Source organism: Kwoniella bestiolae, chromosome 4, assembly GCF_000512585.2.
Source record: "Kwoniella bestiolae CBS 10118 chromosome 4, complete sequence".
Classification (NCBI taxonomy): domain Eukaryota; kingdom Fungi; phylum Basidiomycota; class Tremellomycetes; order Tremellales; family Cryptococcaceae; genus Kwoniella; species Kwoniella bestiolae.
Genome location: NC_089244.1, coordinates 1143147 through 1157993, shown reverse-complemented (window position 1 = coordinate 1157993; position 14847 = coordinate 1143147). Strand labels below are relative to the sequence as shown.

Sequence of the window (14847 nt, the reverse complement as noted above, 5' to 3'; positions counted from 1 at the left end):
AACTTTTATTTATATTTATATACAACATAACAAGAGACAGTCAAATCAAATCCAGCGTCCTCCTTGCCCCCTACGACGACCCCACCGTGCGTACAAATCCACTCAATACTCCTCATCCTCTCCATCTTTCTCCTCCTCAGCCGCTTCCTCATCTTTATCCTCCTCCGCCTCCACTTCAAACTCCTGTAACATCGTCTCGTCAAACTCGTTCCCTCCCTCTTCCCCTTCACCACCTTCCTCGCCAGGTCTAGTACTATCCAACCTCTTCAGTCTATCAGCATCATTCTTGGCTTCTTCAAATAACGCCTCTTCCTTGTCCCATGCTCTGGTAGCATCGAACCCAGATGATTTGGTGAGATAATCTTTATCTACCAAGTACGTAGCAGAAATTAGCAGATGTTTGCCTTCAACAGTGAACATGGGAGGAGATGATCTAGTGCCAGCGACCTTGTAAAGTGAACTTACCTAAAGGTTTCCTAGCTAAGATCGCAGCTGTCATTTTCTCGGGATTGATCCTGTTCTCTTTCAATCCCTTGAGCTTGAGTTGCTTGATGGTTCGGCCAGGGAAATAAGCTTTCATCAACGAATAGTTCTCGCCGGTTTCTTCAAGTACCTACAAGTACCAGACACCATAATCAGCACTTCCACTCCTTTCCTACTAACTTGCATACTTGTTTAACCGCGCAATGAGACGAGAGCGAAAAGTGGAATAAGGAGAGTCAAGACATGAGAAGAGATCGCCACACCCAACTCACCTGATAAAACAGCTCCGTCTCCATAGCAGTCCATCTCTGAGGTTTCGTATACTTCGCAAAACTAGCAGCATTGATGAACCTCGTCTCATCGTTGATCTCCACAACCTCTCCATCATCCCTATCTTGCGCTTCTCTAATCCTCCTTCGGTCCCTCTCCAAATCTCGTCGATACCCCTCAATATCGGGATAATCATCTTCCACCTCCCAATTATATTCCTCCTCATCCTCCTCGCCATCCCCTGCTTCTCCAAAGCCAGAAGGACCATCCTCAACGATGTTGATTCCCAACTCCCTCAGAGCGGCCATATCGGCATCTGCCTCTTCTTGAGCAGCTATATCTTCTGCTGTCAATCCCACTCCTCCATTTTCACCTTCACCGTCTCCCTCATCACCTTCGCCTTCGCCATCCATAAATAATGGTTCAGCATTATTATCCACAGGAACATCATTATATTCTTCATCTCCGTCTTCCAACCCTTCTCCATTTTCATCCCAATCTTCAGGTCGGATCGACTGCTCCCTCCTCGCATCAGGATCAGGCGTAGACTCAGGAGTCAACCTTTCCGGTTCAGGTTCATATTCCTCCTCTGAATCATCCTCATCTTGACTGACGATCCCCTCGTCCATCCCCAATCTACCCAACTCCTCTCGCCTCCTCGCCCTGTCCCTATTCTTGGTATGTCTAACCTTTCTTCGTTTGATCTGGTTCCGTCTCCAACTCTGCTCAACCCGTAGTCGAGCAGCCTCCTTGTTCTTTTGATCTTCGGCTCGTCGATGTTCATCTATCTTGATGGCTCTAGACGAAACTTTACCCTGAGCTGCCAAGGTGGTAGCCAAATCCCCCATGGTGATTACCACCTCATCTACCTGATCTCCTACAAGCTCATCAGGCTGGATATCCTGTAATGAGATTGTAGCGACTCCAATCGCTCTCTTTTTCTTTTGACGCTTGACATGTCTACCTTCATCATCCTCAGTAATCTGTGAAGACGACTTCCTCTTCTCCCCAGTTTCCACCTCTTCATCTTCCGACCCATCATCTTCCTCGCTTGTCCTCCTATCTTCTGTATTCTCTCGAACGACCCTGAGAGGCTTTTTACCTGATCTGATGGGGATCTCCACAACAGGTATATTCCTAGCAAGTGGGGCAGCACCTTTGGTAACTCTTCTTCGACCTTTCCTAGCTTGTCGCGAGGAAGTATGATGGTCCCCGACTCGGCCGATAGTCCCCACGGCAGCAGCGGCCAACGCGGCAGCTTGATCTCTCGACGAGGAGGCTATGGGGGCTGCAATCGGAGCTGGGGAAGACGAAGTGGTACCGAGAGAAGGTGGGAAGCCAGACGGCGACGACAGCCCCAATGTAGGTGGACCTGCTGTGCCTAGAGAAGGAGGAAGACTCGAAGGGGGTTGACGAGGAGAAGGTGTTACACCTAATGAAGGAGGGGCTCCAGACGAGGTAGGTGGTTGAGGGGTAGCTGATGGTTCCCTGCGAGAATGGGGTACAACCGACGATCCTCGTATTGATGGGGCCGCTGAAGGTGCTCGTTGTGGCTGAGGTGTGGCTGATGGTGCACGTTCTGAGCGAGATGCGATGGAAGGAGTACGACGTCGGATCTGACCTGGTGAGGGGGTTTCGGAGGAGTGATTTCGAGCTGCATCTAGGAGCGATAGTCTGGGAGCTGGAGCTGGTGAAGGAGGAGGGGGAGGCGCAAGAGGTGTTCTGGTTACTGTTGGACTAGTAGCTGCCTGTGAAGAAGGTGGTTTGGCTGTTGAAGCTTGAGAAGTGGATGGTCCGGCGGTGACGCTTGACGATGGTATCGCAATGACTTCGGTAGACTCTTCGCCTGAAGCAGGAGGAGCAGGACCACTTTGGACTGGAGGAGTGATATTTGTGGTTTGAAAGTTGTTAGATAGGAGCGCTCTAATCTGCGATGAGGGTATTGGTTTAGGTACTACATTGGTAGATTTGGTTGATTGGGGAGGACCATCGGTACCTGGAACGACTTGTGTATTTACTGCTGTGGATGTGGTTGAGGGCTGGGGCGCTGATGTGGAAGGAGCATATGGTTGAGATGACGATGGTGCTGATGTTTGAGATGATGATGGTAGAGGTTGAGACGATGAAGGCGCTATGGTCTGTTGACTTGATGTAGGGGTGCTGTTGGATGGACGAACGGGAGGAGCTTTCTTTTGACCTGGTTTACCTGGTTTGAATGTCGGTCTGAACTTGTTTTGACTCGCTGCATGACATTATCAGCTAAGACAGATCAAGTGTAGAGCTTGGAAAAGCTGAACTTACGAAGTCGCAAAGACATCTTGCCTGTTGTACCTCCAGTTCAGGCCAGGCCAGCACAGAACGATGATTACACCCTCTTCGTTCGGAGAGTCAATTTGACGTGACCTCAGGTCAAAGGCAGGTGCTTAGCGAATGATCAACCTGTGCTGGAAGCCAGTGCTGCCTCACTGCTCGAGCTGCCGCAGATGTTTTATGAGAGTGACGATGATAAGTAGAAATAGGTGAAGAAGTCAAAGTTGTACTGGTGAAAAGAAGTAAGTAGATTTGATGTTGATGTTGATGCGAATCGCAAAAACACAGGACTGGATATTTCATGCAAGGTTAGGTGGCAAAAGCGGTCATCTCCACTTGTTTCACTCAGCGCAGGCCTATCACAAGGGTCTCTTCCAGAAAGAGTTTTCGCGCCTGCAAAAGACTTGTACCGAGACGCGCCTATCAAGTCCAGCTAAAAGCGTCTATCGAATCCCCTTTCACCCTTTGCACCTCCCTCCATCCAATCCATCTTCATTGACATCCTCATAATCATAAGTGCACAAACTCAATACATACCATATACCACAACCATACAAAATGTTCCGACCCGCCCTCCTGCGAACAGCTATCCCAAAACGAGCCGTGTCGGTCTCCCCATTGGCAGTACGAACCGGCGTGCGAATGGCCTCAAACTCACCTATAACCACCTCCGGTACACCTGACGTAGCTGAGACTTCCTATATTCCTAATCGATTGGCACCTGGAGAAGAGATCGATCCACAGTGTGAGTGGGGTTTGCTCTCGTAGAACCGGGAAGCACCAGAGCTAGAAGCATTAAGAGATACAGGAAAAGAGGTGCTAATCATACTTGGTGTCATTCGCAGTAAATGGTTATCCCCAATTACCATACGTGTCGATCCAACAGCGAGAACCATTTGGATGGTGGGACAGACAAGAGAGAAAGAACTTTGGTGAAGTTGTGAGTGTCTTGTTGTTCTCGTCATGGGTCGGACTCAGAGCAATGGGCTTCGAGTCATTGTGCAGAAGAGGAGAATTATCGTTTGTGCAAATTGTGGAAAGCGGAAACGAATCTAATGTGTCTGACGGGCCATTTGTGCCTATCAATCTAAGATGAAAGTAGATGGATGAGGTTGAATAGCCTGCCTGGGCTTGATAACGATGTTCAAAGCTATCTTACCATATATCGAAGAGCCACTGCTGACATACCATTTACGCTATCAGCTACACGAAGAAGAAGATGCCATCGGTATGTGGGGACCAGACGTCCACAAGACCTCCCCATCCAGCGCATTGTTCCAGGTGGGTATCGCTTCTCTGTCCACAGACAATCTTCCTTCCCTGTTCCGTCAAAAACTTGATTCCTATACCACATCTCATCGAATCGAATGCAAATCCCATACTAACATAGCCCGACCCACCTACAACAGTTATCAGTAGCCTTCTCCCTCATAGGGCTCGCATCATATGTCCTCATCTCCAACAGACCCGAGAGACCTGTGGCTCAGCGAACATACCCTTACAACGGGTTGGAGAAGGAGTTGGGCGGTCAGACTTACGCTAGACCAGAGGAGGTTGATGAGGAGTAAGCAGTGGGGGTTTTATAGAATGGAATATCACATGTATGAATGAATGGATTAATCGGATCGCGTGGTGATACACATGTCCGGTAAAAGAATAAGTAGGGCCAATCTAATACTTGGTGCCACTTTGTCCCACATCGGGAGCTGTGCTTCGACGAGGCTTCATGCTTCATCTGTCTACCAGCTGCTCTAAACCCCGTTCCCATGAGCAAAAACTACAGCACTCGGGATTCCCAAGGAGTCCCCCACTTTGGTACTGACCAAGCGACATCCAGGTTAAGCTGCGCTGAGCGGACGGGAAGCGGCGTTTTCTAGATTCTATGACCGTAGATGTCAGATCAACAGTAAACAAGATGATAAGCGGTATGGTGCAAGACGCCAAGTAGGGCAACAAGATCTCTAATGGCACATGTTTACCGACGTAAAGTTCGTCCTACAGAAGATAAAGCATACTACCTAAAGACTTACTGTAAACATACTATATTTAACAACTCCTAAAACGCTAAGAGCTATTACAATGATGATACATGCTGCAACAAGTTACTAATGCTACATGGCTACCAAACCAGAACAAATGCGAAATGCTGACAGATCAATCATCCTGCACTTCAACCACGTTCACCTCCTTCCCCTTCCCCTTTCCCCTACCTCGTCCTCTTCTTCTACCTCTCCCCGCGGATCCTCTACTTCTCCCATTCGTACTCGTACTCTCAGTCGACGCCTCACTAACCCCCGACCCACCCGTCCCCGCTCTCTTTCTTCCCCTGGTCGATCCCCTAGACGCAACACTCGCACTACTCATCCTCCTCTTCTTGACAGCCTCTCCATCACCATTCTCAGATTCCAAAGTCTTCCGTCTCTTACCTGTTCCTCTACCTTTTGGATCCTCCTCATCCAGATCAACCATCATCTCCCCCCAATCTTTCACTTCCTCTCCTTTAATTCGCGCTTCAGCCTCTCGGAAAGATTTGATCACTCCCATTAATCTCTTGGATACGTTGGCAGTAGTTCGTCGTCGGGGCGCGTAGTTCCCTGTTACTACTGATACGTCGAAGAATGGAAGTAGCGTTGACTGTTTGTTCAATGCTCCAACCTATCAACAAAGTCCATCAGCATAAGTACATCGCGAACGAAGTGAGTTGTAAAGATGAAAGATTTCTAGATTTAGACTTACTTTCCCACGACGTGCTATACGCTGTACGATTGGCGTGAGCTCGTCATCTACTTTGGATATTGACCAGGACAATTCTTCGTGTAGGAACCTGGATTTGATGTTTATAAGCTTAGATTATTCATGTTCAAGGGTGAAACCTGATAGGAAGGATAACTCACGTCCTCAACGCAGACAACTTTGGAAATCCCCAGTGGAATGGTTCCTCAGATTCGTCCGTAGTAGGGTACTTGTACGCTTCTCTCTGTATGTGATCAAACTCAAATCAGTATTGATCCACCGCTTGATGTATTCGCAACCCCGGTGTATTGCTGCAGGCAGTAGCAGATTACCTTGAGTGTTAAAGATTTAAATCGACTCACAACCAGAGGATTCGGCCAGTCCCCCGTCAGATAGATCCCATCCTTATACCTCTTCTTAAACGACACCTTCCACTTCGTATCGTTATCCTCCTTACTGTCCAATCCCCTTTGCACCCTCATCCACCAATCTTTGAAATTATCTATTCCCCTCTCACCAGGGAAGTTGGCCAGCAGCTCAAGCGCGACAACAGGTCCAACACCAGGTAATCCAATGGTATAATCGCTTCCCAGCAAATAAGCTAACGAGATCAACCTATCTCTCGTAAGGGATAATTCCCGTTCAATATCGGAGGACAAAAAGCATTCAGCGTATTTGGCATCGTTGAAGATGTTTTTGAAGCATTGTATACCTCCAAATAGGAAGACATCCGAATCGTCCGTTATGATCCCGTCGACTAGTCCGAGCTCTGCAAGTTTCGCACATTGCGCTTCGGCTTCCATTGGTGCTGTTATGTATGGTATACCAAAGTGACGCAGGAGAGTCTGCAGGTCAGGTATAGAATAATCAGCATTTCCTGTTATTCTGATTTGACATGTGTAAACAAACTCAACCCACCTGAATCTGCACAATCATACTCTGCGTAATCTCGTCCGAATCCCTCATGGCATTCCTGTTCTCGCTATTCAACACCCTAATCTCATCATCAATCTCCGTCCTAACCTCATTCAAATCTCTCCCTTTGATCTGAGCCAGGAACCTAGCATAATCATCTTCCTCAGCTGCCATATCGCCAGCAGTCAAATCACCATCTTGATCTTCCACTTCCGAGGGGATTGTAGTAGCTGAATCGGTAGGTTGAAGTGCAGGGCGAGGCAGAGGTGGAGGAGAAGCGGACCATTCTATCGATCTTGAATCGTCTATATCTTCTTCTGAGGAAATTGATTCTGCACGTGTGAACAGTGGTGGGGCTTGTGGGGCGGGAACGGGAGAGGCGGAAATACTAGGTTTATCAGTTGGGACTAAAGAAGGTAACGGTGACGCAACCAAAGGCGCATCAGGGATTGCTTGGACTGGTGTCGGTAGCTGCTTTGGGGCTGATGTTTCTGAGACTTTTGGAGCTTGTGGGGCTGCAGGTGCAGGTACGCCTGCCGGAGCTATCTCAACCTCAGTATCGATGGAGATAGGTGAAGAAGCCGGTTGAGTAACCCTTCGAAGCGGAGAGGGTCTGACAGTGGCCGATGGCATACGCTGCAGTGGTTTCGGCACAGGAGCTGCAGAGGGACGAGAAGGAGCGGTAGTGGATTTCGAGGGAGTTGGTGCAGGATGATTGGTCGGTGGAGAAGCTTTGACCACGGGCGGAGGTATCCTCGGAGGCGGTGGAGAAGGCATCAAAGGCTGAAGCTCTGGTATTATCTGGAAGTCGCCATCAGTATCATTCGCTTCGCCTTGCTGAGCAGACCGTTGTCGTTGGGAGGAAGCACTTGATACCACTTGTCCCTTTGGCGATGACGGATTGGCAGGCGCTTGAGGGACGGTTGAGCTATTCGTCGAGGCAAATAACGGAGCATCCACTTCTTCCTCTTCCCCATCAATTTCGATGACCTCCGCGGGAACCGGTCGATGATCACCCACACCAGCAGGTTTCGTCTTCACAGCTGTTTGTCTAGCTGTGATGATGGGAACATCCTCGTCGACTTGAACAGCGGAAGGGACCTCTGTGAGGGACTGAGTTCTCGATGGCGCATAATCCGTTGCAACCTCCTCGAACTCATCTTCGTCATCATCCTCTAGCGGAGTATTACTGCCACTTTCCAGTACAGGCGTAGTAGCGCCACTAGGTACCAGTTGGACTTCTTCCATATCTTCATCATCTTCCTGAACTTCCCAATCAGCTTCTTCCGTGACACTTCTTTCCCTTCGTTCTTTCTCTACCCTACTCAACGCCAGCGCTCTAGCCAGGTCCACATCCACCTCTTCCTCGTCCGATCCAAGTTCTTCCTGCTGTAATGCTAATGCCAAAGCCTCATCGTTCGCAGTCGGTATCACCTCCTCTTCCTCCTCCTCTTCGGCAGCGTCAAATAACGGTTTGGATCCCGCTTGTCTACTTGCTCCGAAGGGTTTGACAACTACGTCTAAAGATTTTCTAGCAGGTCGAGCAGGGGCATATCGACGAGCTATAGCTTCCAGTATTTCTCGGCGACGATGTTCTCGTAGATCTGTATCTACCACAGGAGGTTTGGCGTTGGGACTGCATAGGTCATTCAACATGTCAGCTGCACTCGCACATGGGGGTTCAACGAACTGATCTCACCTATCTATCTCCTCAATATCCGAATCATCGCTACTCTCACTTTCACTCTCACTCTCAACTTTCGGTTCCTCCTCAATCTCTATAGGTTTCTCCTTCGATCCTTCCCTAATCCCCAATGCCCAACCACCACCCTCATCCTCACCCTTCTTGACCAGCACATACTCCCTATTCCGTTCCGCAGCGATTCGGACAGGTATCGTCAAATGAGCTTTACCGACCATATCAGTCACCGTCAAAAGCTGTTGAGTCAACGCATTCCGCTGAGAGAGATGTTTGATCTGAGCCTTTGAGAAATCCAATGCCGATGGAGCAGCTCGTAGCATGTCCGCCAATCTTCTATGCGATTGTTGTCTGGACCGCACTCGGAGATCTCCAATGATCTCGTACTGCACTTCAGTGGGTAATGCTCGAAATTCTGGAGATTCAATATCGATATCATCGGGTGAAACTTCATCTATGAATTGTTTGAGCTCTTCTTCGGTTGCTAACCTCGCATCTGGTCGATCGGTGGTGGACACGGAAGGCATGGTAGTTTCAGGTAATCGGTAGGGATCATGCTTCTTGAAGTGTTTCCGACGTTTCTCAGGATCGGTAGGAACTTCGCCAAAAGGCGTCGATTGTCTTACCGAGGTGGATGAGGAAGATGCACGTTCGACAGGTCTGGGTCGGGGAGGTCCAGCTCCGCTCTCTAATTCGTCTAGGTACACCGCGTTCTCGGATATCTGTTCGCCTGCTTCGTCGGGATATTGGTTGGCTGCTGCTGAGCTTCTAGCAGCTCTTTGTTCTTCCAGCCTGTATCATAATTCGCATCAGCTAAGACTGCATTGCGTTGGTGCGTATTCTAGCTCAACTCACGCTTGAGCAGCTTTGACAGCCTCTCTCCTCATCTGAGCGGCGAAGAGCTTTTCAGCTACTTTGGCGTGGTTTGCTGCTGCTCCTGCCTTCTTCTTCTTTCGCTCGGCCTATGAAGAGAAGACATCAGCTGTGTTACAGATCAGATATCGACTTAGCAGCTTACGATCGTAGCTCTTTTCAGAGCGGGTGCACCACCGTCAAATACGAAGACAGGTTTAATACCATGAAACAGCAATTTATTGATCCGCCGCAGAAAACCTACAAGTTCACTCAGATCAGCTTGAAGTACCTCACGGGGGATGGAAAGCGGGGGTTAAGCTGACCTAGGACATGAGCATTCACCAACACCCTACCATCCTTATCTCGCATAGTAGCTTGGAACTACTCTTCGTCAGCTCTGCTCGCATAGGAATGATTTACGAGCGCAAGCTCACCTGATAAAGCCAGATGGAACTATCAATCGCCAGTCGCTTCCCCTCCATGCTCTCTATCCTGCTCATAGAGTTAGCTGAGATTGGCCGCAGCAAATTAAGGATAAAGCTAAGATGGACTTACTGGACAGGTCGAGAGACCGGGTTGAGGAGTGACCAAAGACCTTTGACACCCATTTTGAAAGGTCTTTTCTAGCTTTTGGAGGCTATATCATCGGTATATGTTGGATGGGAAGATTGCCCCGATAGTACTCTCCGGATCAAAGTGAAATTGGCTACAGACGATATGGAGGACTACTATCGTTGTTGAGCCAGAGACAAGTAATAACATCAAGAGACAACTCTCGATATCGCCTCTTTTAAGCTTTCTGTGTACTGACGTAGTTGACTGGATTCGTCCGATTATACTGCCAAGTCACGTGACTTCATGCCCGACGCGTCGTTAGCTCACGCTTTAACAGTTCATCTGAAAACATGAAATGCACAAACTGTACAGCAAAATACAAAACCATGTAGATACTCGCATTCTATCTTCTCAGCACCAACTCCCAGTCCAGTTTTGCGAGAAGGTACACCCACCATGTCATCCTCAAGACCATCTCAACCCAACTTACCTCCCTCCCTCCAGATCTTATATCAAAAACAACAAGAATACGCGGGTTTACAGGCTCTACGAGAAGCTTCAGCAGAACTGGTTCAGAGGGTGGAGAAGTTGGCAGAGATGAGTAACATCATGGCTGATGGGGGTGAAGGTGGTTTATACTGTGTTTCTCGTTGGCTTGGCTAAGTACCGAACCTGCCAGAGAGAGCGCAGTAGCTGACTCAACGTGATCTGATAGCTGTTGGAGGTGTTTTGAGGAATTGGCCTCATGTTTTCTCGATTCTCAACTTATTTGGTATGTCTTCCTCTCTTCTCCCGTGTATAGAAACAAAAACCATTGGGACCTTTGGAGTGCTTCCTGCTTATGCGATATGGTACGTGGAATAGCCCAACAACAAGCTGAAAGATCCGATACGTCCATACCAGAGGACGAGCAAGACGAACCAGAACCCTTGCCCGTTTTAGTCAGATTACCGTACGGCGGCGAAACCACTACGAGCAGTAAAGATGGGACAAGTGGTCAAGATATCACGAGGTAGCTTTAGCTGTCAGTCAGTAAGAACGATTGATTGGCTTCCCGCCCGGTATTATGGAATTTGGAGCTGGTCAGAATGTAAGATAGATCGCTGTAAGTAGGATATACGAAATGGTTGTAAATTATGTATCGTACCAATACGACACGCATCAAAAGGTACTGGACCAATATCAAAGGAGGATCCTATCGAAACATTGACTAACTGACATGTAAGATATCTCAACTTACTTTGATCTGCTAACCCCTTTGGATCTCACCACGATCCTTTGAGGGTCTAACGGGTATCTTAGCGTGCTATCTATTTCAATGTATCAGGGAAGATCCCATCGCAGGATTATCTATATCATTGACACCAAGCGTAAGGAGACGACGATAAAGATACATTAAGTAGGACCAACCCGATAAGACAACTCATGTCAAAAAATAACGATAATATCGTAGTATCGTAGTAAAATAAATTCTGGCACAAATCAGATCCAACACTTCAAGGCAAAACACCAGACGGCGATCATCAATTTCAACCATGTCTATCTCTCCGAACCACATACACCTCTTACTATGCCTTCTTTTATTCTCATGCATCTCGGCCATGCCACTCCACCCCCGAGCAGAAGACGACGAGGAAGAATCATGGTACGATTCCCTCCCTTCCACCGCCTCATTCTGCAGCGAAGGTTCAACCAAATGCCCAATAACAATCAGTACGTCCCTCTCCCTGCTCCTGTCCCCCCTCTTATCGCTGTCATGGGTGATTATCCATCCCATCAGAGATGATACAGTAAACATGCGAGGATCGCTGATAGCTGGTTGGCAGGTCTAAGCATAGTAGCAGGATTGGTATTTGTCGGTCTCGTCCTCTTCTGGATATGGAGACGACGACGAATTGCCAAGAAACGATTGGAATCTGAGAGACGCGCGTTGGACTTGAAGTTGTATGGTGAGAAGGTTTTCAAGGGTTTTGAGGATGAGGCTAGGGGAAGGTGGGCTGAATTGCTGCGGGCGAAGGAGAAGGAATAGGCGGGTGAGGTGGGTGGGTATTCGGAGTTAAAAACAGTGTAGGACCACGTATGAATGACGGACGAACAAGCTACGCAATAAGGGAGATAATTCTTATTGTACATTCGTTGAATGTTGTTCAGTATGTCAACATTAAATGACCAAGTAATTGGCAAAATGCACATCTATAACAACATAAGGATTGGATCAGCCTTGTAATTGGAAGAGACAAATTGTGTATGTCAAGAACAAACGATGTGATGCTGCGATTCATCACCGAGACCTGATAGTGGACATCGTACAAGACCAACGTAAATTCATCAGACAGTTCATCTAGTCAACATCCATTAATCAATTCTATATCAAGGTATACGTATGTACGAGAACAGTCAAAGACGCCACACCGAAAACTTCTTATCTATATTAGACGTTATAATCGTTATTGAAGATCAGTGTAAACCAGCTTTTTCACTCTCGGCTTCCTTCTTTTCCGTCGTTGCACCAGCTACACCAGTATCAGGTTTGGGGCTAGCCGATTTACCGCCGAACCATCCACTTCCACCTTTCTTCTCTTTGGTCTTTTCTTTCTTCTTTCCTGCGTTCATTACCAACCTGCACGACAAGAAATGACATTTGTCAGCTTCAGCTCATGTGCAACGACGCGAGATCTTGTACTTCAACTATGAAGGCATATTTCGCGAGTCACCACTCACCTCTCCAACTCCCTTCGCTCATCGTCCGACTCATCCGCCTTGACTTCATTGAAGATCCCTCCAATTGTCAGAATAGCCTTAGCCCGCTTCAAAGCTACGTCTTTATGTATTCCAGGTTCATACAGCACTTGATCCACCACGGCGTTCAACACCTGAACCCCAACCCAGGATGATCAGCTATCAATGCCCTTTCTAAAGATACCGAGCCCCCCACTCACATTGATCACCTCCCATCGAGTAGCTCTCCAGGTAGTCAACAACATTTTACTCGACACCTCCTGCGCCAAAGCTTCCATCTCTTCGGGCGTAGCATCTCCTTTAGCTTCTAGTCGTTCCAATTCCTCCATAGCACTTTGTACACCGATTCTACATCATAGCAAAATCTGCTATCAGCCATGGCCGTCCAATTGATGATGTGTGAGATAGCAGACTCACGCCGAACCAAGCAATCCCCATCCCTCTTTCACCATACCTCCCTTTTCCTTCAGTCTACCGAAAAATCCACCACCGAAGAATTTCTTTGATTTTAGGAAGTTACCAGCTTTGGTTATATACACTTGGGAGATCGTGTGGAGCATCTACGTTAAATCCCAAAAGATCAGCTCGCTTCCAAAGTCGACCCTGAACTGATTGCTGGGAAAGTACTAGGTACCCACCTCAACACCGAACGATTCCAGTTTCAGATCCTCCGCCTCAATCCTAATCCTACTTTCGAAAACTTTAGTCTCGGGATCATCCTTGTCTCCTGGATGCTTGGCATCTACGAAAGGCCTAATACGCTGAGTAAGTTTCTGCACCAATGCTTCAACCCTAATTACCAAACGTTGATCAGCTATCCTGGCCCTACGTTTGAAACCCTTCCGGAAGAACTAGCTTACCTAGCCTTCTTCTCCTCTTCCTGTTTCTTCTCCAAAGCTTCCAGTTGAGCCTTCTGCTCAGGAGTCAACTTGGGTTTACCCTTCTTGTCCTTCCCTGACGAACCACCGCCAACTGAGACTGAGCCGGACGCTGAGCCTGATACGGAAGCTGACCCAGAAGCAGAAGCAGAGAAAGAAGAGTGGTGAGCCAAAGAGGTATTCGACTGTTCTGCAGCGGCGGCAGCGGCTGTAGGGTTGACGGTCGTTCCTTCAGATGCAGCTATGGTGGTTGCTCCTGCAGCTGCAGCTGCTGCTAACTCGGCATCTCCAGGTACACTGGAGTCGGTCTCGCCTGCTTCTTTGGCGGCTTCCATCTCGGCTCGTTCTTCTGGTGTCATTACGACGTCCATTGTGGTGGTGAAGTCTGCAAACAACACATAAGAAGTAAGCTCTGTTGAAGGCGAAAAGAGCAATCTCAATCTCCAAGCTTACCTTTGACAAGAGCGATTTCTCCAATCTATCTGAAAGTCAGTCATATAGCTACAGTCCGCTTGGCAAGCTCAGACACTCACATAGTCGAAGAACGCCTCTACACTGGTATGTCAGCTCCGATTCAGTCCAAGAAATGCTATGAACATAGCTCACCCCCTCCGAAGATCTTTCCAAAAATCTCCGTAGGATCCATGTTCTCCGCTTCGGGTCTGTTCATACCATCTTTACCAACTTTATCGTAGAATGCTCGAGTGTCGGCATCGGAAAGGATTTGGTAGGCTTCACTGTATGGGTGTGCAATTTATCAACATCGATATCCGTTTGTTTGTAGAGAATTACTCAAAAGTAGATGCTTAGTAGCTTGAAGAGGGGAGTCGAGAGGAAGGAAGTAGAGGGGGCGGGGAGAAGTAATGTCCACCCACCCTATCTCCTTGAACTTCACCTCTGCCTCAGCGGAGGAGTTTTTATCCGGATGCCACTAAGCGCTATGGTGAGCTAGCATCCCAGTAAGATAGCGAGCAATGGACTTACCTTGATCGCAAGCTTTCGATAAGCCTTCTTGAGCCTAATGGGCAATATCAGCCAACATCCCTATCCCAAAGCTCTTTGGGTCAAACTCACTCGATATCGGTAGCTTCGGGCGTTACACCCAGTACGTCGTATAGCTGAGTATCCTTGACCTTTTTGGTTGCCATGTTGATGTATTTTTCACTATTGCTCAGATGGACAGAAAGGAAATGTAAGATGTAGAATTGATGAGATTGTTGATGATTGATGACGTTCACAGCATACCTTGACCTTTGAATCCACAGCTTTTCAACTTATTTGTGTGGCGAACAGCGTGCCATTACATAATGCCACGTGGTCAGCGATAGTACCCTTTGTTCCTGGTGCGGGTGGATGATTACGTGTGAGTGGTGCTGCGGAGACGGAAACATGAAATCTGTGACTGCTGTT

At 48.0% G+C, this 14847-nt stretch overlaps 6 protein-coding genes and 1 non-coding gene across 7 annotated transcripts; 3 read left to right on the top strand and 4 right to left on the bottom strand.

The window, feature by feature from the left end:
• Nucleotides 1-102: 102 nt before the first annotated feature.
• I302_106006 (uncharacterized protein) lies at nt 103-3070 on the bottom strand (the record flags this gene model as incomplete). Its single annotated transcript, XM_019191755.1, has 4 exons — nt 103-368; nt 466-613; nt 756-2995; nt 3055-3070. The coding sequence occupies 4 exons, from the start codon at nt 3068-3070 to the stop codon at nt 103-105; spliced, it is 2670 nt and encodes an 889-aa protein (XP_019046385.1).
• Nucleotides 3071-3621: 551 nt separating this feature from the next.
• Nucleotides 3622-4631, top strand: I302_106005 (uncharacterized protein; the record flags this gene model as incomplete). The annotated part of the gene is made up of 4 exons (XM_019191754.1): nt 3622-3808; nt 3909-4003; nt 4267-4344; nt 4473-4631. The coding sequence occupies 4 exons, from the start codon at nt 3622-3624 to the stop codon at nt 4629-4631; spliced, it is 519 nt and encodes a 172-aa protein (XP_019046384.1).
• Nucleotides 4632-4838: 207 nt separating this feature from the next.
• On the bottom strand, nt 4839-4954 carry I302_106004. Its single transcript, XR_002022031.2, has one exon. It is a non-coding gene; the product is annotated as a 5S ribosomal RNA (ribosomal RNA).
• Nucleotides 4955-5217: 263 nt separating this feature from the next.
• Nucleotides 5218-9873, bottom strand: I302_106003 (uncharacterized protein; the record flags this gene model as incomplete). Its single annotated transcript, XM_019191753.1, has 11 exons — nt 5218-5718; nt 5800-5887; nt 5958-6040; nt 6159-6641; nt 6715-8347; nt 8411-9202; nt 9266-9372; nt 9429-9523; nt 9589-9646; nt 9700-9757; nt 9821-9873. 11 exons carry the CDS (start codon nt 9871-9873, stop codon nt 5218-5220), a joined length of 3951 nt encoding a protein of 1316 aa, XP_019046383.1.
• A 403-nt stretch (nt 9874-10276) lies between these two features.
• On the top strand, nt 10277-10836 carry I302_106002 (uncharacterized protein; the record flags this gene model as incomplete). Its single annotated transcript, XM_019191752.1, has 3 exons — nt 10277-10448; nt 10536-10592; nt 10685-10836. The coding sequence occupies 3 exons, from the start codon at nt 10277-10279 to the stop codon at nt 10834-10836; spliced, it is 381 nt and encodes a 126-aa protein (XP_019046382.1).
• A 585-nt stretch (nt 10837-11421) lies between these two features.
• I302_106001 (uncharacterized protein) lies at nt 11422-11849 on the top strand (the record flags this gene model as incomplete). Its single annotated transcript, XM_019191751.1, has 2 exons — nt 11422-11533; nt 11647-11849. The coding sequence occupies 2 exons, from the start codon at nt 11422-11424 to the stop codon at nt 11847-11849; spliced, it is 315 nt and encodes a 104-aa protein (XP_019046381.1).
• A 428-nt stretch (nt 11850-12277) lies between these two features.
• On the bottom strand, nt 12278-14585 carry I302_106000 (uncharacterized protein; the record flags this gene model as incomplete). The annotated part of the gene is made up of 12 exons (XM_019191750.1): nt 12278-12440; nt 12542-12693; nt 12760-12907; nt 12977-13119; nt 13198-13351; nt 13420-13822; nt 13891-13915; nt 13971-13987; nt 14044-14174; nt 14313-14368; nt 14422-14455; nt 14512-14585. The coding sequence occupies 12 exons, from the start codon at nt 14583-14585 to the stop codon at nt 12278-12280; spliced, it is 1500 nt and encodes a 499-aa protein (XP_019046380.1).
• Between the last annotated feature and the right edge of the window lie 262 nt (nt 14586-14847).